At 45.3% G+C, this 26,475-nt stretch overlaps 2 protein-coding genes across 3 annotated transcripts in view; one reads left to right on the plus strand and one right to left on the minus strand.

Annotated features, from left to right (window-relative positions):
* The first annotated feature begins 271 nt into the window (after positions 1 to 271).
* On the plus strand, positions 272 to 5,165 carry LOC100554201 (uncharacterized). The gene is made up of 2 exons (XM_062958023.1): positions 272 to 678; positions 4,887 to 5,165. The coding sequence occupies exons 1-2, from the start codon at positions 330 to 332 to the stop codon at positions 4,922 to 4,924; spliced, it is 387 nt and encodes a 128-aa protein (XP_062814093.1). The 5' UTR covers positions 272 to 329; the 3' UTR covers positions 4,925 to 5,165.
* Positions 5,166 to 7,090: 1,925 nt separating this feature from the next.
* Positions 7,091 to 26,475, minus strand: part of slc25a11 (solute carrier family 25 member 11) — a 32,287-nt gene continuing 12,902 nt past the window's right edge. For both annotated transcript variants that reach the window (XM_062958022.1, XM_062958021.1), the window contains exons 3-8: positions 24,922 to 25,128; positions 22,268 to 22,358; positions 14,580 to 14,670; positions 14,180 to 14,279; positions 10,527 to 10,578; positions 7,091 to 7,919 (exon numbers count right to left, since the gene is read on the minus strand). In XM_062958022.1, the coding sequence (XP_062814092.1) occupies positions 7,764 to 7,919; positions 10,527 to 10,578; positions 14,180 to 14,279; positions 14,580 to 14,670; positions 22,268 to 22,358; positions 24,922 to 25,128 (697 nt within the window). In that variant the 3' untranslated portion in view covers positions 7,091 to 7,763. The remainder of the gene's footprint in view (positions 7,920 to 10,526; positions 10,579 to 14,179; positions 14,280 to 14,579; positions 14,671 to 22,267; positions 22,359 to 24,921; positions 25,129 to 26,475) is intronic.

The raw sequence follows: 26,475 nt of genomic DNA on the forward strand, positions 1-26,475 counted from the left end.
AAAGAAAGAGAAGAAAGAAAGAAAGAAGGAAGGAAAGAAAGAAAGAAAAGAGGAAAGAAGGAGGAAGGAAGGAAGGAAGGAAGGAAGGAAGGAAGGAAGGAAGGAAGGAAGGAAGGAAGGAAGGAAGGAAGGAAAGAAAGAAAGAAGGAAAGAAAGAAGGAAGAAGGAAAGAAGGAAAGAAGGAAAGAAAGAAGGAAAGAAAGAAAGAAAGAAAGAAAGAAAGAAAGAGAAGAAAGAAAGAAAGAAAGAAGGAAAGAGAGGGAGGAGGAGACAGGGAAAGAAGGAAGGAATGAAGGAAGGTAGGTAGGTAGTTAAAGGAGGGAAGGAAGATGAGAAGGAAAAGAATGAAAGGAAGGAAGGAAGGCAGGAAGGATGGAAGAAAAAGAAAAAAAGGAGGGAAGGAAGGAAGTTGGGAAGGAAGGGTCCTTGTGTTGCCAAGGCCTCAAGGGATGTCCCAGACCCGCAGCTTCCCCTTCATGTGGGGCATGAATGCCCCCGGCAGTGCCCTGGTGACCCCGCCTGGTGACCCTTCCTTTGGCCCTTGCAGGGGGCCTGGACGTGGGCCTGAGCAACTCCCTGTACAAGAGCCTGGCCTCGCTCTCCCCGGAGATCAAGGAGTGTGTGGACGCCTGCAACTTCATCGCCCAGAGCACACGGGAGCAGAGCGCCACCGGGGCGGTAGGAGAGGACCCCCCCCCACCCCCCCCACCCCCCCAAGAAGACCCTTTCGGGCCTTGACCGTGTCCTTTGATCTGTGTTCCTTGTTACAGGTTGCATCAGGCACTTTCAGAAATAGTAGACAACACAGTTTCAATAGCTATATTGGTGACACAAACCAAGGGGAAACATTCCCATTCACTCCGCATTCACTCAGCATTCACTCCACATTCAAACTCACTGTCCTTCATTCAGTTCCTCTTGCAAGAAAGTAAGTGGACAGGCTCGGCATTCCTCACAGATCTGCCACACTTTTCCAAGAGGAGAGGGTCTCTTTACGCAGAAGTTTTGGCTGTTTGGACAACATTATTCAGCTATTTGCTGGATCTCATCAATTCCAGACAGACAGACAGACAGATAGATTTATTTATTTACTTACAGTATTTATATTCTGCCCTTCTCACCCCGAAAGGGACTCAGGGCAGATCACATTGCACACATAAATGCAAACATTCAATGCCATAACACAGAACAGAGACAGAGACAAACGCAGGCTCCGAGCTGGCCTCGAACTCATGACCTCTTGGTCAGAGTTATTTGTTCCAGCTGGCTGCTAACCAGCCTGCACCACAGCCCGTTGTTTTTTTTCCTTAATGTATTGTTTTCACAACTTCCTTAACTTAATATTGTCTCTGGTCATGTAAACATGGCTAAAGTTCTCAGGTCAGTAAGGTCAGTTCAGGGGTTGGATCATCAGCACTTCTCAAACCACAATTTAATCCAAACTTTACTTGCTTTGTTGATCCATGATGCCATATAGGACGGTGTCTTCAGCCCTGGCAAGCCTTAATAGGCCCTTAGCCAGACCCCCGGACATGTTTGGCGAATGGGCTTAATAGGAAAAGACCCCACCACAAAAGGATACAGTGGAGTAGCTTATTTAACAGCAGCAGCATGACCCAGAACCAATAGCCTAGCATAAGACAAAATAAAACACACATATTATTAGAATCATAGAATATTTAGAGTTGGAAGAGACCTCATGGGCCATCAGTCCATTATTGTATTGTTCTCTTCCTTCTGAAGCTTTCTTGTAGAAAAATAATATGGTTGTACTATTTACCAAAAAAAAAAGTTTCCATAACATAAAGTTCTTTATGCTTTGTTATATCTTTGCTTCAGCTTCTTGCCTTCACACTGGGCTTCTCTCCCTGTAGCTAAAGAACATACAGCAATTTAACATTTTATTTTGTACTAGCTGTGCCCGGCCACGCGTTGCTGTGGCGAAGTCTGGTGGTCTGGGAAATAAAGTATTGAGGAATTGGTGGTAGTTAAGGTCAAGGGTCAAGGTTTTCCCCAGACATTAAGTCCAGTCGTGTCTGACTCTGGAGGTTGGTGCTCATCTCCATTCTAAGCCGAAGAGCCGGCGTTGTCCGTAGACTCCTCCAAGGTCATGTGGGATGACTGCATGGAGCGGCGTTACCTTCCCGCTGGAGCAGTACCTATTGATGCACTCACATTTGCATGTTTTCGAACTTCTGGGTTGGCAGAAGCTGGGGCTAACAGTGGGGGCTCTCTCCGCTCCCCCAATTCAAACCTGTGGCCTTTCGGTCCAGAAGTTTAGCAGCTCAGCGCTTTAACACGCTGCGCCATCAGGGGATATTATTTCCTAAAGGTTGTGAATATACAATATGTCTGATTGGTTTTTTTTTGTTTGTTGGAGGCAAAGTATGAATGCTGCAATTAGGAAAAATGATTAGGATGTAATGTCCTTGCAGCTTTAAAGCTTGGCTGTTTCCTCCCTGAGTGAATTTTTTGTTGGAGGTGTTAGCTGGCCCTGATTGTTTCCTGTCTGGAATTCCCTTGTTTTCAGAGTGGTGTTGTTTGCGATATTATGTGCGTCTACTGTCTGTGGCCCTGAGAAAACAGGATTTGCCAGACTTTGATGATGGGAATACTTTGTTGGGAGGTGTTAGCTGGCACGGATTGTTTCCTGTCTGGAATTCCCTTGTTTTCAGAGTGGTGTTGTTTGCGATATTTTATGTGCTTCTACTGTCTGTGGCCCTGAGAAAACAGGATTTTCCAGACTTTGATGATGGGAATACTTTGTTGGGAGGTGTTAGCTGGCCCCGATTGTTTCCTGTCTGGAATTCCCCTGTTTATTTACTGTCCTGGTTTTAGAGATTATATTGTTCTGCATTATTCTATCCCAGTAATTATTTCATATTAAAGAAGAATCTCACTTATCCAACATTTGCTTATACAATGTTCTGGATTATCCAACGCAGTCTGCCTTTTCATAATCAATGTTTTTGTAGTCAGTGTTTTAAATTCATTGTGATATTTTAGTGGTAAATTTGTAAATACAGTACAGTAGAGTCTCACTTATCCAACATAAACGGGCCGGCAGAACGTTGGATAAGCAAATATGTTGGATAATGAGGAATTAAGGATAACCCTATTAAACATCAAATTAAGTTATGATTTTACAAATTAAGCACCAAAACATCATGTTAGACAACAAATTTATCAGAAAAAGTATTTCAGTACACAGTAATGCTATATAGTAATTACTGTATTTATGAATTTAGCACCAAAATATCATGATATATTGAAAGCATTGACTACAAAAATGCGTTGGATAATCCAGAACGTTGGATAAGCGAGATACTACTGTAAATACTACATAGCATTACTGCGCATGGAACTACTTTTTCTGTCAAATTTGTTGTATAATATGATGTTTTGGTGCTTAATTTGTATAACGATTACCTAATTTGATGTTTAATTGGCTTTTCCTGAATCCCTTCTTATTATCTAACATATTCACTTATCCTGCCGGCCTGTTTACGTTGGATAAGTGAGACTCTACTGTATATTTCTAATCTTAAATTATCTGCTTAGAACTGGATTATATGAGGCCCCTTCTTCACAGCTGTATAAAATGCACACTGAAGTGGATTATATGGCAGTGTGGAGTCAAGATAATCCAGTGCAAAGCAGATAATATAAGATTCTAAATGGGTTATATAGCTGTGTGGAAGGGCCTTGAGTCTACACTGCCATATAATCCAGTGCAAATTAGATAATCTGTGGAAGAAGTCTAAGTGAGGCCTAAATCTGCCTGTCCCCTAACTGAAACCTGGCTGTCCCTTGGTTGCTAGGCAACCAAGTGGGCAGAGATTAGCCCTCTAAACTGGCAGCAATTGGATAAAAAAATTATTGCTCTCCCTCTAATTAGGACTTTATTTTTCTTTTTGTTGTATCAACCTTGAGGCGTGGATGATGGGTTGTGTTGTCAAATTTTGAGGTTGGGGGGCCTGTACTTTTGTTGTTTTGTGAATCGCCGTGATGCCATCACTCTTTTATATATATAGATGTGGTTTTTATGACTTGTTTTTATGGTTTGATTATTAATTTTATTGGTTTCTTGTCTTGTTTTTATTGTTCTATTCGGGCTTGGCCCCATGTAAACCGCCCCGAGTCCCTTCGGGGAGATGGGGCGGGGTATAAGAATAAAATTATTATTATAATTATATTATTATCCTCAAACTGAAGCAGCTCCTTCCTTGGAGCAAACACAGCACTCTCTACACCGAGGCATTCTTCACAGGGAAGGATGTCTTCACACAGGAGGAGCAACTAAGTCTTCACACAGGAGGAGCAACTCACTCACAGGCACACGAGCTTATATTAGCCTACTGGTTTTGCTTAGTTGTTGCATCATTTTTGTAATTAAAAATACACTGTTATCCTTGGAGCAAACACAGCACTCTTTACACCGAGGCATCTTTCACACAGAAGGAAGTCTTCACACAGGAGGAGCAACTAAGTCTTCACACAGGAGGAGCAACTAACTCATAGGCACACCTGCTTATATTACCGTACTGGTTTTGCTCAATTGTTGCATCATTCTTGTAATTAAAAATACAGTTAATTTTCAATATTTTTGACATTACAACCATACAATTTCATTCAATCCACTCATTACATTGGGGCCCTGGCTGCCCTCAAAACCCACCCCCAGTTCTCTCAGCTAAATGGTCAACTGGGTCTAGAAGCCCCCCAAGAAACCCCCAAAGGGCAACAAGTGGACATGTGGGCAGTTTATGGGCAGGGTGGTCACTCTGGGAGGTCAACCTTGTTTGCTGCCCCACTAAGATGCCCCACCTTTCTCCACTGGGGACCCCCCCCCCCAATCTGATGCCCCTCTTTCCTTTCCATGGCAGGAGATGGAGAACTGGGTGATGATTGGGCAGGTGATTGACAAGCTCTGCTTCTGGGCGGCCATCCTGCTCTTCTCCATCGGGACCTTCGCCATCTTCTACATGGGGCTCCTCAACACCGCCCCGGACAACCCCTTCCCTGGAATGGAGGAACCCTACTGACCGCCCACCCCGTCCAGGACCCCCACCCCTATTGTCATGATCTCCATATGAGAGCCCCTATATAAGTGGGCCAAAGAGAAGGTTCTGGTATTCGGTACAATAAAAATCTGTTGGAACCTACTAGTGTGCGTCTTGGTGCTTTTCTGGTGGAAGACTGTCCCACAGCACAACTGGGAGAAGAGAACCCGACACCTATGGACCACCCCTTTCAACAGTCTACCGTTGTCCATTAACCCCCTGCACCAAGTGGTGTCTATGGGTTTGCATGTTATTTTTGACTTGGTTCCCAAATGTAAACATACACCCGATCAGCATCGTGTGGCTCGCTCTTTCTGCTGTTCTCTCCAAGAATATTCTCCCTGAGAGAATAGCGGTGTTTGTCCCTCCAACACTCACCTCTTGCTCGGGATAACAGTATTTTTGTTCCTGTGTTATCAATGTCGTTTCCTAATTGATTCTCTCATGAAAACATGGGAAAAGTTTATTAAACTGCACAATCCATGTCTTTGTGGGAAGGACATCCTGCTACAGTACATTTTGTGATAGTTTTTCAATGAATACCTCGCACTCAACTGATTCAACATAGGGCTGCTGTGAGGTTTTTTTGACATGAATGGCCATTTTCTACTAGCATTCTCTCCTAGTGTTTCGCCTGTATCTATGGCAGGCATCCTCAGAAGTCTGTTCAGAGGTCTGTGGTAATGAGGCAAGTGTAGTGTATATATATACCTGTGGAATAATATCCAGGGTGGGAGAAAGAACCCTTGTCTGTTTGAAGCAAGTGTGAAGGTTGCAATTGGCCAGCCTGATTAGCATTGAGTAGCCTTGCGGCTTCAAAGCCTGGCTGTTGTTACCTGGAGGTATCCTCTGTTTGGGAGGTGTTAGCTGGCCCTAATTGTTTCCTGTCTGGAATTCCCCCATTTTCTGACCATTGTTGATTCTGGTGTTTTTTAATCCTGGGAGCCAGATTGTGTTCATGTTCATTGTTTCCTCCTGTCGGTTGAAATTCCCCACGTGCTTCTTGTGGATTTCAGTGGCTTCTCTGTGTATCCTGATGTGGTGGTTGTGAGAGTGGTCCAGTATCTCTGTGTCCTCAAATAGTATTCTGTGTCCATGTTGGTTCCTCAAGTGCTCTCACTGAATTCCGTAAGTCATACTTCTTTTCTGAAGTCCAAAGAGCAACATGCATCCACCCCCACTGAGGTCCGATGCAAACATGCATCCACTTCCACTGAGGTGATAGCAGATACACATCCATTTCCACTGAGGTGTAGAACAGACTGACTACACAATGGAGTCCTGAGTCTGAACATGCTCAGTACAATCACACGTCTGTAATCCCTCCCTCCCACACCAATCAGCAACATGCATCCACCCCCACTGAGGTCTGATGCAAACATGCATCCACTTCCACTGAGGTGATAGCAGATACACATCCATTTTCACTGAGGTGTAGAACAGACTGACTACACAATGGAGTCCTGAGTCTGAACATGCTCAGTACAATCACATGTCTCTAATGTGTTGTCAAAGGCTTTCATGGCCGGGATCACAGGGTTGTTGTATGTTTTCCGGGCTGTGTGGCCTTGTTCTAGAAGTATTCTCTCTTGACATAGATGTGGGCGAAACGTCAGGAGAGAATACTTCTAGAACATGGCCATACAGCCCGGAAAACATACAATAACCCAAACATGTCTCTAACTCCTCTGGTTGGATTAGGAGCATGCTACTGGAACATGGCCAGACAGCCCGAAAAACTCACAGCAACCCAGTGATTCTAGCCATGACAATACTGATTCAACATAGTTTGTGCCACAAAAAAGAAGTTTTGTTAGGGGAACAACTCCTTTCAAAGTAAGAGGTCTGACCAACCAAGTCTCGCATCGCAGTCAGCTTGAAAGCCCAAAGATGAAAGAGAGAGTGCTGCTTTCGGGGTGGCTCTGCACTGAATGTTGAGCGGGGAGCCTTGATACGGGGAGGGTGTGTGGTTAAGGACAACATGTGTGTTTGTGTGAGCCGTACTTGGTCTCCAAATGATTCCCAACTTTTCAAAACAGAAGCGTTTTTATTGTTATGGTGATTCAATTCCGTTGCAACGACGTCTCAGTGACCACCCGAGGTCCCGTGCGGGAAGAAAGGCAGGACGTAAGACAGAAGGAAACGTTGGGAAAACACACTCCGAGGCTTCCTTCTCACAGTTTATATTGCTTTTACAATCGTGGGTCCAAAGGAGATGGACAACAAGACCCCTCCCCTTCCCCAACATCCTGGAGCGCATTTGTGCTGGTGGGACCCCTCCTCCCAAGAGGGTCCTGGGCCTGCTCTCTTCCTCCTCCTCCTCCTGAGTGGAAGGCAGGCACACGGATGGAGACCATGATTGGTTTACTAAGCAGAAAGCGACGTTGGGGGAGAAGGGGGGCAGTGGAGCACCGTCTTGAGATGCAATGGGGAGGGGGCAGTTTGGCTCGGGACAAGGCAGCCCCCCACACAAGCAGCAGCAGCAGCAGCAGGAGGCCCAGGAGGCCCCCTCCAAGGCCCCCGCCCTAATAAATAACGTCTCTCTCTCTCTCCTCCACCACGACCCAAACTCACCACCGGTGGACGGAGACGCACACGCATGCACACGCACGCACGCACGCACACGCCGGCCGCTCCTCTTCCCACCGCAGGGGTGCCGCGTGCCGGAGCGCGGGGTCCCCCTCCCCACCGCAATCCAGGTCAGGCACTGAGGAAGAACTTCTTGTAGAACTTGTTCATCTGCTCCAAGAAGATGAAGGTCAGGACGGTGTGGGGGCCCAGCCGGGCGTAGTACGGGGTGAAGCCCTTCCACAGGCTGAAGAAGCCCTCGTAGCGCACCACCTTCAGCAGCACGTCCTGCGGGACAGGCCCGAGAGAGGACAGAACAGAACACAAGAGAGTAAAACAAAAGAGAATAGGCACAGGCCCTCCCTGCAAGTGTTTTGGACACCATAACATGGGTATGCAGACTTTTTTTTTTTTCATGTCAGGAGCAACCGGAGTTGCTTCTGGAGTGAGAGAATTGACCGTCTGCAAGGACGTTGCCCAGGGGACTTTGCCCGGATGTTTTGATGTTTTACCATCCTTGTGGGAGGCTTCTCTCATGTCTCCACATGGAGCTGGAGCTGATAGAGGGAGCTCATCCTGTATATCCCCGGGTGGGATTTGAACCTGGCAGCCTTCAGGTCAGCGACCCAACCTTCAAGTCACAAGGCTTTTATCCCCTAGGCCACCAGAGGTATGCAGATGACCCCTTAGGTGTCCAAATCCAAGAAGACAAAGGCATGGGCCAACCTCAGCCCTCCAAATGTTTTGGACTCCAACTCCCACAACGTGGGTGTGCAGATGATCCCTTGATGGGTTTAAGTGTCTAGTTCCAAGAGGACAATGGCATGGGCCAACTTGGGCCCTCCCTCCAGGTGTTTTGGATTCAGACTCCCACAACGTGGGTATGCAGATGATCTCTTGATTGACTTAAGTGTCCAAGAGGACAATGGCACAGGCCAACTTGGGCCCTCCCTCCAGGTGTGTTGGACTGCAACTCCCACAACATGAGTATGCAGATGACCCCTTGACTGACTTAAGTGTCCAGTTCCAAGAGGACAATGACACAGGCCAACTTGGGCCCTCCCTCCAGGTGTGTTGGACTGCAACTCCCACAACATGAGTATGCAGATGACCCCTTGACTGACTTAAGTGTCCAGTTCCAAGAGGACAATGACACAGGCCAACTTGGGCCCTCCCTCCAGGTGTGTTGGACTGCAACTCCCACAACATGAGTATGCAGATGACCCCTTGACTGACTTAAGTGTCCAGTTCCAAGAGGACAATGACACAGGCCAACTTGGGCCCTCCCTCCAGGTGTGTTGGACTGCAACTCCCACAACATGAGTATGCAGATGACCCCTTGACTGACTTAAGTGTCCAGTTCCAAGAGGACAATGACACAGGCCAACTTGGGCCCTCCCTCCAGGTGTTTTGGACTGCAACTCCCACAACATATGCAGATGATCCCTTGATTGAGTCAAGTGTCCAGTTCCAAAGGAAAAAGGCACAGGCCAGCTTGGGCCCTTCCTCCAAGTGTTTGGGACACCACAACGTGGGTATCCAGATGACCCCTTGATTGATTTAAGTGTCCAGTGTCAAGGCAACAAGGGCATGGGCCAACTTGGGCCCTCCCTCCAGGTGTTTTGGATTCTGATTCCCACAACATGGGTATGCAGATGATCCCTTGACTGACTCAAGTGTCCAGTTCCAAGAGGACAAAGGCATGGGCCAACTTCAGCCCTCCCTCCAGGTGTTTTGGACTCCGACTCCCACAACATGAGTATGCAGATGATCCCTTGATTAAGTGTCCAGTTCCAAGGGAAAAAGGCACAGGCCAGCTTGGGCCCTTCCTCCAAGTGTTTGGGACACCACAACGTAGGTATGCAGATGATCCCTTGATGGGTTTAAGTGTCCAGTTCCAAGGGAACAACGGCATGGGCCAACTTCAGCCCTCCCTCCAAATGTTTTGGATTCCAACTCCCACAACGTGGGTATGCAGATGATCCTTTGATTGACTTAAGTGTCCAGTTCCAAAGGGACAATGGCATGGGAAAACTTGGGCCCTCTCTCCAAGTGTTTTGGACTCCATAACGTGAGTATGCAGATGATCCCTTGGTTGACTTAAATGTTAGCTAATATTCCTACTGGCTGTTAGGAATTGTGGGAGTTGAAGTGCAAAACACCTGGGAGGGAGGGCCAAAGTTGGCCCATGCCTAGAATTTGGCCCATGCCCATAACAGAATCACTGTATTGTCCTGTACTAGGTTAGGCAGAGTATTCAGTGTGGAGGCTTTGCGTAGCTGGGCCCTTGTAGAGACCATCCTAGTGATTGAAAACTTGTCAAGCTAACCAAACCAAAATCGGTCAGTCCTCCTATGCTTTCTGCCTTTTCCAAAAACTTTCCAGAAACTTTGGCACTCACTGGCTGATTAAAAGATTAAATGATACTAAAATGCTAAATTAAAAAAAATACCAAACTAGCAAAATAGTAAAATTTATAAAATTACCTAATGTAATAGTAATAATTGTATTTCCCACAGATCAGAAGGAAGACCACCCCGGCCCCCTCTAGTCTCCCCTTTATTTTTGAATGGCCAGCCTGGCACAACACCAAGAGGATGCTGGACACTTGTTAATGTTTGGCCGCACTGTGTCAGAGGGACACAGCCTTCTTGCAAGCGTCCTTTGTGCGGGAGCCGAAGCCACGCTTGGCTGGGTCACCAGGGAGACTTTGGCCACTGCCTGGACTTGGTCATTGCCTTAAGGAGACTAAAGTCCAGAACCAAGAGAGAGGGCAGGGCTCTGGCTCCGTCTCCTCTCCGTCCCGCATGAATTGCAGGCAGACAACAGGCCCTGCGGATTGGCTACAGGCATTGGCCCAAGGCTAACACCCAGTAAAAGGCCCCGGACACTCACCAGTCCGTTCCGGTACTCTGGCTTCCCGTCAATCATCCGCATGTTCTGGATCCTAGAAATACAAAAGCAACACGGTGGACATTCCTTGTGGGAGGGAGCGGGGGTCAAGTCCGGCCCTTGCACAGCCCATGTCCACTACACGGCTGAACTAGATACACTTCTTAAGCTATATCTTTTGGAAAATAACTGCACCCACTCTCTGGGGAAATAACCTCTTGAAAATAAATGGCCACCATAACCTTATTGAAAAGGAAAAATCATGTCAGATCCATTTGGCAAGTGTGAATCTCCATGAACATGTGGAGACCAAGTTTTGAAAATCACTAGTCACGAAAAGCATGACCTTGTTAGAAAGTCAACCCTTTGAACAAGTGATATTCACAAACATTCATGCCATGGCACACAGGGAACTCAGCTATTAGACTGAAGAACTGCCAAAGACAAAGACAGGCCACTACAAAAATATATTTGGGTAGCAGAGAATGGTTGCTTCTTTAAAGTTGAAATTGCAGTTGGCCAAAAGATATACACTCCCTTGAAACCTCTTAGTTTAAAATACGCACTCAAATTTTAAAAAGTCTTCTTTGAAAAATAACCTATCTTGTTAACTCATAAGCATCTTGTATTAATTCACCATACAGGCACGTTTCTAACTGAAGTTCAGTTATATATAGATAGAATGTAGTTTCTCTCTGTGTTGAATACACAGGGTATAATTCTTAATCAATAGTCCATAGTCTTGAAGTATAGTTGTATTCAGTGAACTCTATAAGCATAGATGCATCCACCTCCACTGAGGTCTAAAGCGAACTGCTAACACTGAAGTCCTTAATCACACTTCTACTTTCACTGAAGACCAAACATATACAGTACTTGTATCCACCTCCACCGAGGTCTAAACACATACTGAATACAAAATGGGAGTCTTGAGTCTGAACATGCTCAGTACCATCACATGTCTCCCACCCCAAAGAGGTCCAGTCTAACTAGCAAATCAACGTACACATAGAATACAGGTTAGCAAATATATACATTAACCAACTAAATAGTGAGAGGCTTGCAAGGTTGCTTATTTTCAACAATAACAAGACCTTTTTGGTGCCAGGAAGGGATGGGATAAGCCACACTGGAGGGCACCAGAAACAGTAATCTCCAATAAAAAGTGAAGTATGGGGCCCCAAGGGATGGTTTCAACTGGGACCACCCCTGACCCCCAATTCACAGGTGTTGCTGAACTCTAACCCCAGCAGTCCCTGAGTTAATAGCAGGAAATGAACTCATCCCACCTTTGTCCCCATGACCCCCCTTGACCTGGATGCGGGTGATGGAGTTCTGGTTAGTAGATTAGACCCAAATAATAATACTAAAACTTTATTTATACCCCACCACCATCTCCCCAAGGGGACTCGGGGCGGCTTACATGGGCAGAGCCCGAACAACATAATCAGATAAAAACAACATACATACAATTCACAATATAACAAGATAAAAACAAAATACAATATAAAACAAAGGTATTATAATAGTTGATAATACCAGTCAACCATCCAACACAATTCTGTCGTATACATAGGTGGAGGAACTGAAACATCTATGCGAGAATACAATGATGAGATAAAATGCATAGATAATAAAATAAGAACCTAATAAATATCGGATAATATTTGTTCAGTTATTTGGTCACTGCCGCGAGAATAACATATGCTAGGCTCTGGAGACGAAAGGAGATTCCGAATAAGGAGGAGTGGTTAAATAAAGTCATGGAGGTGATGAACATGGACAAACTTACATATTGGTTATCTCCAAGCCAAGGTTTACCAAAGAAATAAACCAACTGGGACCTGGTAAAGGATTATTTAAAACAAATGAAATTGGACCCTATCTGCTGAACTAGATACAATCTTCGAGACTGTTGCTGACGAAGGGGATGTGGTGACTTACCAATTTTTACGAATATCCAGTTATATAAATAAATTATATATATATATACACACACACACACACACACACTAGCTGTGCCCGGCCACGCGTTGCTGTGGCATTGTCTGGTGGTGTTGGTGAGAAATTGTTGAGGTTGTGGTGGTATTGAATGTCTGTTGTATGGTTGTCTTTATGTTGAGTATGCATTTGGTTGTTTGTGTAATGTGAAAGTGGTGAGGGTAGAGGGGGTCTATGTCCCTGTGTAGTATTGTATAGTATTTATATGTTGTGCATGTGTTGTGAATGCTTGGATTGTGTCCTGCTGCATAGTAGAAAGGGTTGGGCTGGATGGCCCTTAGGGGTCTCGCCAAACTCTTGTGTCTGTCCCCTGGGCTGAGTAGGTTGCTAGGAGACCAAGTGGACAGAGATTAGCTCTCTAAACTGGCAGCAATTGGATAAAAACAATTATTGTTCTCCCTCTAATTAGGACTTTATTTTTCTTTTCTTTTTTGTTGTATCAACCCTGAGGCATGGATGATGGGTTGTGTTGTCAAATTTCGAGGTTGGGGGGCCTGTAGCTTTGTTGTTTTGTGGGTCGCCGTGATGCCATCACTCATTTATATATATAGATATACACACACATATATATATACACACACACACACACACACACACATATATATATAAAATTATGATGAACCAGTTAAAGTTAGATGGAAGTCAAAAAATTCTTATTATTTATAATTGTTTTTATTTTTTTCCTTTTCTTCTTATATCTTATTTCCTACTTTTGTATAAACAATCAGTGTTCTCCCACTTTCGATGTGAAAACTCTATTATTTGTTAACTCTTTTTTTCTTTCTAACCTCAAATACAAAATTTTCAATAAAAAATATAATACAAAAAAAACACACACCGGAAAATAAATAAATTAATTAATAAATATTTATTTAAATACAGTAGAGTCTCACTTATCCAAGCCTCGCTTATCCAAGCCTCTGGATTATCCAAGCCATTTTTGTAGTCAATGTTTTCAATATATCGTGATATTTTGGTGCTAAATTCGTAAATACAGTAATTAAAACATAACATTACTGCGTATTGAACCGCTTTTTCTGTCAAATTTGTTGTATAACTTGATGTTTTGGTGCTTAATTTGTAAAATCATAACCTAATTTGATGTTTAATAGGCTTTTCCTTAACCCCTCCTTATTATCCAAGATACTCACTTATCCAAGCTTCTGTCGGCCCGTTTAGCTTGGATAAGTGAGACTCTACTGTACTACCAATTCCTCAATACTTTATTTCCCATACCACCAGACTTCGCCACAGCAACGCGTGGCCGGGCACAGCTAGTACAATATAAAACAAAGGTATTATAAAAGTTGATAACACCAGTCAACCATCCAATACAATTCTGTTGTATACATAGGTGGAGGAACTGAAACATCTATGCGAGAATACAATGATGAGATAAAATGCCTAGATAATAAAATAGGGACCTAATAAATACCAGATAATAAATAAATAAATAAATAAATATTTATTTAAATAATAAATAAATAAATAAATGGCTACTATGCTGTGGATGAAGGGGTTTTGGGGAGCGGGGAAGAGACGCCTTGTATTTGTGATCATCATTACACCTGTATCTCACTTACTACTATATATACTGTCTTAAAGTATTGAAAATTCTATATATCCACCATAACAACAAGTAAAAGAGGCCTGACCTGGTCTTGGCGATGTCCACAGGCATGGAGGCGGCCGTGGTGACCAAGCCGCTGATCATGCTGGCACAGAAGTGGCACAAGATGTTGTCGTGGAAGTAGCCTGAAAAGAGGAGGAAGGGTCATGGAGAGAGTTGTCTTCCTCCAGAGCAGGCATGGGCCAACTTTGGCCTTCCTTCTGGGTGTTTTGGACTGCAACTCCCACCATTCCTCACAGCCTCAGGCCCCTTCCTTTTGCCCCTCAGCCGCTTAAGCGGCTGAGGGGCAAAAGGAAAGGGCCTGAGGCTGTGAGGAATGGTGGGAGTTGCAGTCCAAAACACCCAGGAGGGCCAAAGTTGGCCCATGCCTGCATTAGTGACAGCTTCCTTCCCATTCCATCCTTTGAGCCCACAACATATCTTACCGGAGTCGAGGAGGAACTGCTTGGACTGGGAGTACGAGGCCAACTGGGCCGCGTTGACCACCACCGCTCTGGCCATAGTGGGCACGCAACCCTGAAGTGACGAGACAGTTAATCGCGAACCACACGACACCACAACAATGCATATTGTTTCTACATGCTTATTTATGTTTCATCTGCTGCCTATTGTTGTGACTCTAATGAGGATTTTGGGATGCAGTTTCCGGATGATGGGACTCAGGTTGTTATGATTGAGCCTCATGGCTCTGTTACTGACAGACGTGGGCGTAAGACTCCTCGAGAGTCAGATACTCTCGAGGAGCGAGAGAGAAAAAGACTGCGAGACATATTTGCAGCACCATCTGACGAAGAATCTTTCGAAGGGTTTACGGAGAGAATGGAGGAGGGGCTGGTTAGCTCAGAGGAGGATGAGATGGATTGGACTCGGGTAAGGGAGGAATTGGGTGCCACTGGCCATGATGGGACAGAAGATGAATGGGGACCTTCAGGATTAGACCCATGGCTTAGCTGGAGGGATGGGACGGGATCCACAGCTGGAGATGCTGTTGGGCGTAGTCAGAGGTGTTCCAGCTCTGACGAGGAAAGTGATGAGGAAACGCCCGGGTTAAGGAGGACAGCTGACAGTGATGAAGATTTGTAACTGGCATAAAATGGGGCTTGGGAGCAATTGCAAATTGCGTCGGGCAAGGTAATCTGGGCAAACGCTTGGGATCCGTGTGTGTGTGGGACGCTTCCCTGAAGACTTGTGTGCTTTCCTGTGCTGTGACGTAAGTTGATTGAAATCCAGGGTCAGACGGCGGGAGGGATTGTGTGGGCATTTGTTTGTGCAAACCTGTGCTTACTCTTATTAGCTTGACCTTCCGTCGTCTTTCTGACGGACGCCATCTCCTGCTTTGAGAACCCGGACTGAACTGACCACGGCTTGTCTTCCCCCCTTCTTGGACTTGGAAAAACTACAAACGTCTGCTTCTGGCTTTGATTTACGGAACGGAACTGGTCTACTCTACTTCTACAATCCTTGGCTGAATTGCTCGTGTTGGAGATCCTGTCTACTGTGTGTGTGTGGGAGCGACGCAAGTTACTCTAAGCACAGTGCTGGCAGCAGAGAGGAATCTGCTGCCAATTAGTTGCATTCTTTGTATCTTTTGTTCATTGGCTTTCGTTCTGTTAATACCTAGGCTGAAGCAAGCAGTTTGTTTTTACCCGGATTAAACTCCGGTTTAATCCGGTTTATCTTTTGAACATTTACTTTTGTCCCTTTTTGCTCCTAAAGGCAAAAACTGCCTGGCCCTTGTGTTTTTACGGGCATTTTTGAGTTCTGTAATCTAATAAACTCTGTTACTTTGAATCTTGTGGCGTTCTGTCCTTGACAGATTGCCCGACGCCCATAAAAAGTTTATTGCAGCAATAAACCCGTCAGGAAGACGATGGATGAGTTAAGAGCCAAAGTAGACCAATTGCAAACGGCCTTAAGCCAAACAGCTTTTGCTGTGAAAGGACATGTTTTGACTCCTGAACGCTTTGACGGAACCAGGTGCAAGTTGCCAACCTTTTTGGCACAAGTGGAGCTTTATTTTTCTCAGCTCAGTGCCCATGCTTTTCCTACTGACACTAGCAAGGTGGCTTTTATTTTGAGTTTGTTGACCGGTCCCGCAGGACAATGGGCCACTAATTTAATTTTGGGAAATGACCCAGTCAAGGACAATTTGAATAATTTCAAAAGGTTGTTAACTGATACTTTTGGGGATCCTCTCCGCACGGAGAACGCTGGGTGGGCTCTGTATCGGTTGAAACAGGGAAAGGGGACTGTTTTGGATTACTTAAATAAGTTTAACCTGTATCGCCACCAGCTGGATTGGGGGGAAAATGCATTCATGCTTTTATTTACTGCCGGGTTAAGTGATATGCTCCAGGATGAATTAGCACGCTTGGAGCCGGCTGAAAGCTGGGACGCCTTAGTAGCTAAGGTGTTGCGTTTAGACGCAAGGTTCGAGGCTTGTAAACACTCAAAAGCAATGTGTGCGCCACCTATGCATGTAACCAGGGCACCTGTGGTGATGGGGGAAGAGCCCATGGAGCTTGGGGTCTTTAAAAAACTGTCTACAGAGGAAAAGAGCCGTAGGAGGCAGCTGGGTTTGTGTTTGTACTGTGGGAATGCTGGGCATTTTGCCAAAAATTGTAATGTGAAACCTTCCCAGCTTTCGGGAAAAGGCCAGCCCTAGTGCGACGTGAGTCCAACGCACTAGGGCTCCTCAAGCAGTCAACTGAGGGGAGGAAGCATGTTTTCGTACCCATTACATTATCTGTTGGGGGAAGGGAACTTGTTTCTACTCTGGCACTGCTGGACTCAGGAGCTACGGTCTCCTATGTAGATATTGAGTTTGCTAAGAAGCATGGCATTCCTAGAGTGCGCAAGGCATGCGACGTGTGGGTGGAGGGAGCAGATGGGAGACTGCTGGAGACTGGGGTGGTTAACCAGGAAACCTCAGCAGTAACGTGGGAGGTGCAGGGAGTAACGGGAACGTTTGTGTGGGATATTACGAGCTTGCCTAGATATGATGTGATCCTGGGGATGGATTGGCTAGCTGTAGTAAACCCACAAGTGGATTGGGCAACACGTAAAGTGATCTTAAAGAGGCAGGATTGTTGCACTCTAAACGTTACTCATGCTGATATGGAGGGAGTGCCTGCTGAGTATGGGGAGTTCTCTGATGTATTTTGTAAAAGAGAAGCGGACAAATTACCACCGCACAGGCCATATGATTGCGCCATCAAGTTGGCAGAAGGTGCGAAACTGCCAGCAGGGAGGCTGTATGCCTTGACTGTACCGGAAAGGCAAGCTTTGCGGGAGTTTTTAGATGACAATTTAGCCAAGGGGTTTATTCGCCCATCTAGTTCTCCAACTGCGGCACCAGTATTCTTTGTAGCCAAAAAGACTGGGGAACTTAGGCTGGTCTGCGACTATCGGATCCTAAACAAATACACCATTCGGGATAGGTACCCGCTCCCTTTAATCTCGGAACTGTTATCAAGGGTGCAAGGGGCTAAGGTCTTTACCAAGCTTGACCTGCGGGGGGCCTATAACTTAATCCGTATACGGGAAGGGGATGAATGGAAGACGGCATTTAACACGTGTTTCGGATGCCACGAGTTCCGAGTCATGCCTTTTGGGCTTTGTAATGCTCCTGCGGTCTTCCAGAGGTTCATGAACGATGTGTTCAGGGACCTAATTGACCAATTTTTAGTGATTTATTTGGATGATATCTTGATTTTTTCTAAGGACGAGAAAGAACATCGTCAACATGTCAAGCAGGTTCTGCACCGACTGCGGGCTAATGGGCTTTTCGCCAAGGCTTCCAAATGCGTCTTTCATGTGCCTGAAGTGGAGTTCCTAGGTCATGTAGTGTCAGGTAGGGAACTTAAAATGGACCCACATAAGGTTGACGCCGTCAACTCATGGCAGGAGCTGAAAACTAAGAAGGATGTACAAAGGTTCTTAGGTTTTGCTAATTACTACCGGGAGTTTATTCCGAATTTTGCAAAGCTCACGGTACCTTTGACGCAGCTTCTGCGCAAGAAACAGCCATTTGTGTGGGGGCGGGAAGCTCACGAGGCGTTTCTACAACTTAAGTCTAGTTTTCAATCAGACAACATACTAACCCATCCTGATGTTGACAAACCGTTCGTGGTAGAAGCGGACGCTTCTAGCTACGCGTTGGGGGCTGTATTGTCTCAGAAAGATTCCTCAGGGACCTTGCGTCCCTGTGGATTTTACTCGCGGCAACTAACACCCTTCGAGCAGAACTATACCATATGGGAGAAGGAGTTGTTGGCGATTAAGGTGGCGTTTGAGGTGTGGCGGCACTGGCTTGAAGGGGCACGGCACCAGATCGTGGTCAGATCTGATCACAAGAATTTAGAGCACTTGCAAACAGCAAAGAAGTTAAACCAGCGTCAAATCCGATGGGCTTTGTTTTTCTCCAGGTTTAACTTCAAGGTGCAGTTCGTAGAGGGGAAGGCAAACTTGCGGGCCGATGCTTTATCCCGCAAGCCGGAGTTTAAGACCAATGAGCAGGTTGTATGTCAGACCATCTTGCCTACTGCCTCTCTGTGTGTTGTAGATAATGAGCTCGGGTTACATGACCAGATCCTTGAGGCTCAGAGGGATGATGTGTGGACACAGGAGCAACTGATGCTGCTCTCAGCAGGTAATCGTACCATACTGCCGCATCTACAAGATCAAGACGGAGTATTGGTACGTAGGGGGCAGGTCTACGTACCAGTGGGGGCCCTCAGGTTGGAGGTGATTAGAGCCCACCATGACGAACCCATGGCTGGGCACTTTGGCAGATTCAAGACCGTGCAGCTCATTACCAGGAGCTATTGGTGGCCAAAGATGCGGCAAGACATTCTGCGCTTTTGTGACAGCTGCGCCGTTTGCCAGCAGAGTAAGACGCCTGTTGGGCGCCCTAGAGGGTTGTTGTCGTCTTTACCTGTTCCGGACAGGCCATGGCAAATCATTTCCATGGATTTCATTTCAGATTTGCCTAAGTCTGGGGGTTATACTTGTATTTGGGTGGTGGTGGATTTATTTAGTAAACTGGCTCATTTTATTCCTTGTTCAACCATTCCGGCGGCCCCTACGTTGGCCTTACTATTTACTAAGCACATCTATCGTTTGCACGGAGCACCCGAGGTGATTATTTCAGATAGGGCTCCGCAATTTGTGTCACGCTTTTGGAAACATTTCCATGAGTGCTTGGGGACTAAGTTAAACGTTTCTTCAGCCTTTCATCCGCAAACGGATGGACAGTCGGAACGGGTTAATGGGCTCTTAGAGCAATATCTGCGTTGTTTTTGTTTAGATCAACCCACGGCTTGGGTGAAGTGGCTACCGGTGGCGGAATTTGCTTACAACAATGCGGTGCACACATCTAGTCAGCATACGCCGTTTGAGCTAACTTATGGTTTTCACCCACGGGGAGGTGTGGCGCCGTCGACCAATGTGGTCTCTTCGGACCCTGTGTACCGCTCTACGGAAATGGCTGCATTGCATGATGTTGCCCGTCGCTTACTGCTGGAAGCTAAGGCAACGCAGAAGACTCAGGCTGACCGCCACAGGCAGGCAGGGGAGGAGTTGGAAGAAGGGGATTTGGTGTGGTTATCTTCCAAACATATTAAACAGGCTGGGGGAAAGTTTGCGCCTCGGTATTTGGGTCCCTTTCCTATCGTTAAAAAGATTTCTTCCGTTGCGTTTCGTTTGCGTTTACCGTCTAGTTTAAAGGTCCATCCAGTCTTTCATCGTTCGCTGTTGAAACTTGATACCTCTAGTCGTCGTGGTGCTATAGCGGAGGGTATCACTGCCACTTCTCCGCCATCGGGGGAGGAGGCCTTTGTGAGAGGGGATAGTGTTATGATTGAGCCTCATGGCTCTGTTACTGACAGACGTGGGCGTAAGACTCCTCGAGAGTCAGATACTCTCGAGGAGCGAGAGAGAAAAAGACTGCGAGACATATTTGCAGCACCATCTGACGAAGAATCTTTCGAAGGGTTTACGGAGAGAATGGAGGAGGGGCTGGTTAGCTCAGAGGAGGATGAGATGGATTGGACTCGGGTAAGGGAGGAATTGGGTGCCACTGGCCATGATGGGACAGAAGATGAATGGGGACCTTCAGGATTAGACCCATGGCTTAGCTGGAGGGATGGGACGGGATCCACAGCTGGAGATGCTGTTGGGCGTAGTCAGAGGTGTTCCAGCTCTGACGAGGAAAGTGATGAGGAAACGCCCGGGTTAAGGAGGACAGCTGACAGTGATGAAGATTTGTAACTGGCATAAAATGGGGCTTGGGAGCAATTGCAAATTGCGTCGGGCAAGGTAATCTGGGCAAACGCTTGGGATCCGTGTGTGTGTGGGACGCTTCCCTGAAGACTTGTGTGCTTTCCTGTGCTGTGACGTAAGTTGATTGAAATCCAGGGTCAGACGGCGGGAGGGATTGTGTGGGCATTTGTTTGTGCAAACCTGTGCTTACTCTTATTAGCTTGACCTTCCGTCGTCTTTCTGACGGACGCCATCTCCTGCTTTGAGAACCCGGACTGAACTGACCACGGCTTGTCTTCCCCCCTTCTTGGACTTGGAAAAACTACAAACGTCTGCTTCTGGCTTTGATTTACGGAACGGAACTGGTCTACTCTACTTCTACAATCCTTGGCTGAATTGCTCGTGTTGGAGATCCTGTCTACTGTGTGTGTGTGGGAGCGACGCAAGTTACTCTAAGCACAGTGCTGGCAGCAGAGAGGAATCTGCTGCCAATTAGTTGCATTCTTTGTATCTTTTGTTCATTGGCTTTCGTTCTGTTAATACCTAGGCTGAAGCAAGCAGTTTGTTTTTACCCGGATTAAACTCCGGTTTAATCCGGTTTATCTTTTGAACATTTACTTTTGTCCCTTTTTGCTCCTAAAGGCAAAAACTGCCTGGCCCTTGTGTTTTTACGGGCATTTTTGAGTTCTGTAATCTAATAAACTCTGTTACTTTGAATCTTGTGGCGTTCTGTCCTTGACACAGGTTCAGGATAAGTTTCAAGATGACTCGGATGGGGATTATGGGATTCAGGTGCAGAATGTCCCTACTGTGGGAGATGAGGAGCAAGGAGGCTTTCCCATGGGAAGAAATGATGTTGTTAATGATGATGGTTTTCAGGTGCAAGAAGCAGAAAGGGAGAGCGGTTCCCAGCCTCGGTTTGATAACACTAACGAGCCCTGTGGCCTTGAAAGTGAAAGCAATGTGGCCAGACATTTGGAATTCAGGGGGTTGCGCAGAAGTCTCAGAATAGCAAATAAAAGGGATGTCAAAGGGCAAAGAAATGCCTTCATGTTATGCTATTAAAACAGTCTGCTGAGAGGGAAATCTTCGTCAGTGCAATTTCCTCGCTCGAATCAAGAAACAAGTTTGTTTTCCTGTATTACAGTAGAGTCTTACGTATCCAACATAATCGGGCCGGCAGAATGTTGGATAAGCAAATATGTAGGATAATAAGGAGGCATTAAGGAAAGGCCTATTAAACATCAAATTAGGTTATGATTTTACAAATGAAGCACCAAAACATCATGTTAGACAACAAATTTGGCAGAAAAAGTAGTTCATTACATATTAATGCTATGTAGTAATTACTGTATTTACGAATTTAGCACCAAAATATCACGATATATTGAAAACATTGACTACAAAAATGCGTTGGATAATCCAGAATGTTGGATAAGCGAGTGTTGGATAAGTGAGACTCTACTGTATCTTATAGCCTGGATGTATCCTCGTTTCTGGGACTTTGGCTTCGTTTTAAGGACCTTGTTTCACACCGAATGTTTACATGGATTTGTTCTTACAGCTTTGTTTTTGCAACTATCTTTTGGAACTGAACTTTTGCCTTTTATGAACTATCTTTTCCTTATTCCCTAATAAACTACAAATGACTACTTTTGGTGTATAGTCTGGTGTCTTTAGCAAGGTGAAGCTAACCTGAGGTGCGACACCTATTATGTTTTTGTGTCTTTGATTGTTCTTGGATGACTTTGGATTGCGTTTTAACGTGTCAGAAGCCGCTTTGGGTCCCCTTGTGGGAGAAAAGCGGGATGTAAATAAAGATTTATTATGATTATGATTATTTATAACATACCCTCCAGAGGGTGGGCACCCCCTCCTCTCGCGTGATCCGCACCAGAGCGTTGAAGACGTTCGAGTAGCCCCTCCGCTGGTCCGGAGGCAACCTGGAAGCAGGACACGGAGAAGATGGAAGCGGCATTAGAGAGAGACAGAATGGGCCCACAAACCAGGAGACTTCGGTTCTGAACAGCTGTTAGGAGCAGAAGTGCATAATACGTCAGGAAACTGTTAAATTGAGACTCAATCACCTCCTGTCTCAATTTACCTCCTGCTCCAATGATCTGGAAATCTGTTCAGTCACACAGTAATAACTCCAGACTTCCCAGCTGTCAGCTGAAATCAGTGGCTTTATACTTTATTGCAGTTTTGTACAATATTTACATAGTTTTGCCTGAGCATAGCATTGGTGCATCCGACCTCCATCATTCACCGCATGGAGTCGATCTACACGGCGTCCTATATATATATAACGTTTCTAACGTTAAGACCAGAAATCCACAACATTAATAAGCAGAAAGTGCATAATACGGAGTTGATCTAAACGGCCTCATATGTGATGCTTATAAAAATCTGTGGGCATTGGTAATAAAATGCGTAAGTTAAAACTTCATCTGCTAGAATCATCCACAAAGTGCTTCCTAATCTTTATAGCTGCCAAAACGAAACTTAGCCACTCTGTAAGTGATCGATGGATCCCTATATAAGAGAGAATCATAGAATAATAACATTGGAAGAGACCACATGAGCCACCTAGTCCAACCCCCTGCCATGCAGGAAAAGCACCATCAAAGCATCCCTGACAGATGGCCATCCAGCCTCTGTTTCAAAGTTTCCAAGGAAGGAGCTTCCTCCGGACTTGGAGGCAGAGAGTTCCATTGCTGAACAGTTCATACAGTCAGGAAGTTCTCCCTAATGTTCAACTGCAATCTCCTTCCCTGTCATTGGAACCCATGGTTCCACTGAATCCTAGAGAAAAGAATCCTGCTCCCTCTTCCTTATGACATCCTTTCCCATATGTATACATGGCTCTCATGTCTCCCTCTTAGCCATCTCTTTTGCAGACAAACAGACCCAGTTCTTTAAGACGCTCCTCATGGGGATTCATGGTCTCCAGACCTTTGATCATTTTAGTTGCCCTCCTAGATGCCTTCAAGCTTGTCATTCTCTCTTTTGAATTGCTTTGCCCAAAATTGGACACAGTGTGATGCCAGGTGAAGAGGTCTCACCAAAGCAGAAGAGAGAGCCATCAGGACTTCCCTTGATCCAGACACTGGACTCCTTTGGATGCAGCCCAGCATCCCACTGGCTTTTTGAGCTGCTGCATCACACTCTTGGCTCATGTTCTGCTTGTTCCCCCGGTAGCATTCAGAAAGAACTTGAAAACCTGGCTCTTCACTCAGGCCTTTGGATAAAGATTGCTCATAGAATCATAGAATAGTAGACTTGGAAGAGACCTCATGGGCCATCCAGTCCAACCCCGCATAACAATCCTGTATCTGTGACCATTCTTGTACCGGTTTGCACTTTTTACCTTTGTGAACTTGATATAGACACAGCAGAGTCTCTCCCCATCCAAATTTGCACTTCCAAGAATTTGCAGCAATTTATCAGTCACCTCGTGTTTACAATATTTATATGGTACACCTTACCCAGTTCTACTTTTACAACCTCTCCGTTTTAATCCATGTTTTTATTAGTTCTTGTCATTTGTTTTTATTGGCTAATGTTTAAATTTTTATAATTGTGCCTGTCTCTTGTCTGTTGTTGTGTTTTATATTGCGATTGTTTTTATTCGGGCTTGGCCCCATGCAAGCCGCCCTGAGTCCCCTTTGGGGAGATATAGGCAGAGTATAAAAATAAAGTTATTATTATTATTATTATTCCCAACCAGGACTCCGAGATCTCATATGGACTATTGTGAAGCCAGGCATCACCCATCCTGTCTCTGCATTTCATTTTTTCTGCCTAAGTGTATTACCTTAGATGTTTTAGATGATATTCTCCCCCTTCTTTGGAGGAAAACTGTTGGGTTATCTAAGCAATCATGCATGCATTTTCAATGTGGGATGGTTTATGTAGTTAGTTATGTCTGTTGCTTAGTAACCTGAACAGAGCTGCATTCCAGAGTTGATGACACCATTAAGGGGGTTTTGCATATGAAATGGGAAATGGGTGTATCCTTTCTGGGGACACACAGGAAGTGATGTACAGATGCCTCTTCCTGTCTCTTCTTCCTTTTTGCTCCTGACCATGCCATGCTGATGTTCCTATATGTTGAGAGATATGTAGTTTCCTGAACTGTTTTTCTTTGGAACTAAGATGTTTTTTGCCTGTATGACCATCATCATACAAGATTGTGCGTAAACATATTTTTGCTATTTTTTTTGATGTCTCTGATGCTTATTTTATGCGCATGACCTTTTAAAGGGAAAGGGAGGCTGGATATTTTGTCTTATTGTTTAATTTCTTTTTACCTCTGCTCACATAAACCCCTAGTCTTCTGCGTTTTTACTGCTCTGCACGAATGTTTAACCATATTGGAATCATAATCTTAACAGGTTATGAAAATATATTCCTATTAAAAACCCCAAAGGTCGTGCAGGGCCGCCCTCTCCTGTGAAGAGGGGGGTCCCGGGGGGGGGGGGGGGGGGGAGAGCGCCCAATCACCTTCCATCCGCCGTCATCCGGATGAGCGCCACCTCGGCAGGTGTGCCCACGAAGGCCCCGATGGCGCCCGCCGTCATCCCAATCAGCGCTTTCATGAAGAAGTTGGGGGGCGTGCCGTCGGCCCCCGTGAGCTTCTCAAAGAGGATAGTGTAGATGCCCAGCCGCGTGGTGGTGTACGTGGCCTGGCGCAGGAGGCCGGCAGACAGTCTGGGGGGGAACAAGGGGAGAGCACGGTTAGCGGTGGGCAGCAGGACGTAGACACAAAGGAGGGGCAGATAGGGAGAAGAATGGGCACCCAGGACCCCAAACTAAAGATCTTCCACATGAAATGGCTAAGTCAGGCATGGGCCAACTTGGGCCCTCCTCCAGGTGTTAAGAACCTCAACTCCCACAATTCCTAACAGCCGGTAGGAAACACTTAGAGGGCCGAAGTTTGCCCATGTCCGGGCTAATGGCATCTTCAGAGGTTCATATATCCCATTGCCACTGAATTCAGCCACTGTACATCCTGAATTCAGAGACAGTGGTCAGTCTTTTATGTTAGCAAGACATTTTAATATTTTAACCTTTTCAAAATACAGAAAAGCATTCACCCTTGCAAAATTCAATGTATTACCTTCAGCCTTCTTAGAGGGGAGGCATAACAACGTCCCCTACGATGCATGCTTATGTCCATTTATTTACATACATATATATATATATAATTTTGTATTTAAGGTTAGAAAGAAAAAAAAAGGTTAACAAATAGAGTTTTCACATCGAAAGTGGGAGAACACTGATTGTTTATAGGAAAGTAGGAAATAAGATATAAGAAAAAGAGGAAGAAAAAAATCAATAAATAAAAAAATAGAAAAAAAACAAAAAAATATAGAATTTGTTGACTTCCATCTAACTTTAACTGGTTCATCATATTTTTATTATTATTTATTTATATAACTGAACGTTCATAAAAATTGGTAAGTCACCACATCCCCTTCGTCCTCAACAGTCTCAAAGATTGTATCTAATTACATGCTTATGTCCTTGTGGTGCTGGCTCAGCGGATTGTTTTAGGATTTGTTGCACCCTGCCTCAAGCCATCAGGAAAGGTGGGGAATAAGCACAATGACCTCTTGGCTGACACTTCACTTCACTTTATTTCTTAATTAATTGCTCTCCACCAGAGTGGACACAAACCCTGTGGTTACTCACAAGGTGTCTCTTTTTTCCTCTGGCAAGATCAATTTCTGATATTGCAGCCGACTCTTCTGGGAATGCTTTTAACTGATAGTAGTGTAGCTGTTTATATCCAAAGTGTTTCTTGCTTAAGTTTTAATAATACTGAATTTACTTGGTTTTGCTGGTTTTTAACTATGCAAGACCTAGTTCATAAGGTATTTTATGTAGTATTTTAAGGGTAAACCTTGCCATTGGTACATGTAACATTTTAACGGTTTGTGTAGTATTTTAATGGTGTATTTTGCATTGTATTAAATAATCTGTCTTCATGTGAAAGACCTATGGTCTAAGCCAGTGATGGCCAACCGATGACACACGTGTCAGCACTGACACGCC

The sequence above is a fragment of the Anolis carolinensis genome, chromosome 6 (genome assembly GCF_035594765.1).
Source record: "Anolis carolinensis isolate JA03-04 chromosome 6, rAnoCar3.1.pri, whole genome shotgun sequence".
NCBI classification, from domain to species: domain Eukaryota; kingdom Metazoa; phylum Chordata; class Lepidosauria; order Squamata; family Dactyloidae; genus Anolis; species Anolis carolinensis.

Coding starts and splice junctions, on each gene's coding strand:
- LOC100554201 (XM_062958023.1), top strand. CDS start 330: ATGAGAAGGAAAAGAATGAAAGGAAGGAAGGAAGGCAGGAAGGATGGA. Junction 679..4,886: donor AGCAGAGCGCCACCGGGGCG/GTAGGAGAGGAC, acceptor TTTCCATGGCAG/GAGATGGAGAACTGGGTGAT.